At 42.2% G+C, this 1,336-nt stretch overlaps 1 protein-coding gene across 1 annotated transcript in view; it reads right to left on the bottom strand.

Moving 5' to 3' along the window:
* Positions 1–387: 387 nt before the first annotated feature.
* The window catches only part of LOC104402009 (ankyrin repeat and MYND domain-containing protein 1-like), a gene marked incomplete at both ends in the record, with an annotated part of 8,793 nt that continues 7,844 nt past the window's right edge, over positions 388–1,336 (bottom strand). Inside the window, one exon of the mRNA XM_010009770.1 lies at positions 388–542. Coding sequence (XP_010008072.1) covers positions 388–542 — 155 coding nt within the window. The remainder of the gene's footprint in view (positions 543–1,336) is intronic.

Here is a 1,336-nt window from a genome sequence, read left to right as displayed (position 1 = left end):
ATACAGGTACAGGTGATAAAGTGGTAGAGCTTGTACCGAAAGCTCCACCCTGCCTAACTTGTTTGATCTATAGCGGTCTTTCAGCCTGGAAAGTTGTCTATTGATGTCCACAGTAGCTAACCTTAGTCTTAGAGAGAGTATTTCCTTTGCTCTGCACTCACCCTAAAGATTCTTTTCCCCTGAAGTTGCGAGGAATGACCAAGTAACAGCTCTCTTAAAGCTGGTGGGTTTACAAAGATCACAGCTCTTCAAGTGAATGAACTGAACCTTCTTATTTAAATTCTTTTGTAAAACAGATTTTACTGGTCCGTTACACGGAAGGCATACCCCAGTCAGTATACAAGCACAAACCACTGTACTTCAGATCGTAATGACAGGCAGACTTACCCAGCAAGCCCAAACACTCCTGCCTATGCCGCTCATTCCAGGATTTCTTTTTGCAAATATCACTGCAAGTGAAGACTTCATGACAATGCTGGCAAGGTGAGAGCTGAACACCAACTGAACGTCCGCACTGATAGCAGTATTTAAAGAAAGGTAGTCTAGAACAAAGATAGTCGTAAAATGAAAGCACATTGTTGTTTGAAGCACATTGTTGTTTGATTAGTGCTTTTCTCAAGCTGAAAGCATGTTTGCAGATCACAGTAAAACTGAATTAAAATGGCTACAATACTTCGTGACAACACTGGCAAGCTGAGAGCTGAACACCAACTGAACGTCAGCACTGTTAGCATTATTTAAAGAAAGATAGTCTAGAACAAAGATAGCTGTAAAATGAAAGCACATTGTTGTTTGGTTAGTGCTTTCCTCAAGCTGAAAGCATGTTTGCAGATCACAGTAAAAATGAATTAAAATGGCTACAATACAGAAATAAGAATGTTCAACAATAATGCTCAGCAATAAAGGAACAGGAGTCTCTGTAGTTTATCACAGGGGTCTGTGGGGAGCAGACTGCATACCAGCTGCAAAGCCAGCCCCCAGAAAAGCCAAGTGTCCTAGTGAGAAAAATGACCGAGGTTTTACCAAACCAGCATCCACATCCTTCCATACACTAGCACACTGCAGGCTTTAGTGTATACTCGGCCTGGAGATGTCTATTTTCAAACTGGCATACAGCCAGATAATATATGGCCAGAGATAACAAAGCCTTGCTGGCAAACTTAAAATAACCCGGACAGAACCCCCTGCAATACTGCAGAGACAAACAAGGACTTTCACAGGCCTCTGCACCATAACAGTTATTCCAAAGTTGGAACACAAAGAGTGCTTGGACTAAGGCTGTCAGTGGGACTGGAAGCAGAACATTAGATGTAAGTGCAAGCTGGACTACAGCTTC

This window comes from Nestor notabilis, unplaced genomic scaffold (genome assembly GCF_000696875.1).
Source record: "Nestor notabilis isolate BGI_N333 unplaced genomic scaffold, ASM69687v1 scaffold3352, whole genome shotgun sequence".
Lineage (NCBI taxonomy): Eukaryota > Metazoa > Chordata > Aves > Psittaciformes > Psittacidae > Nestor > Nestor notabilis.
The sequence above is the reverse complement of the archived record's forward strand: the minus strand, read 5'-3'. Positions and strand labels throughout refer to the sequence as shown.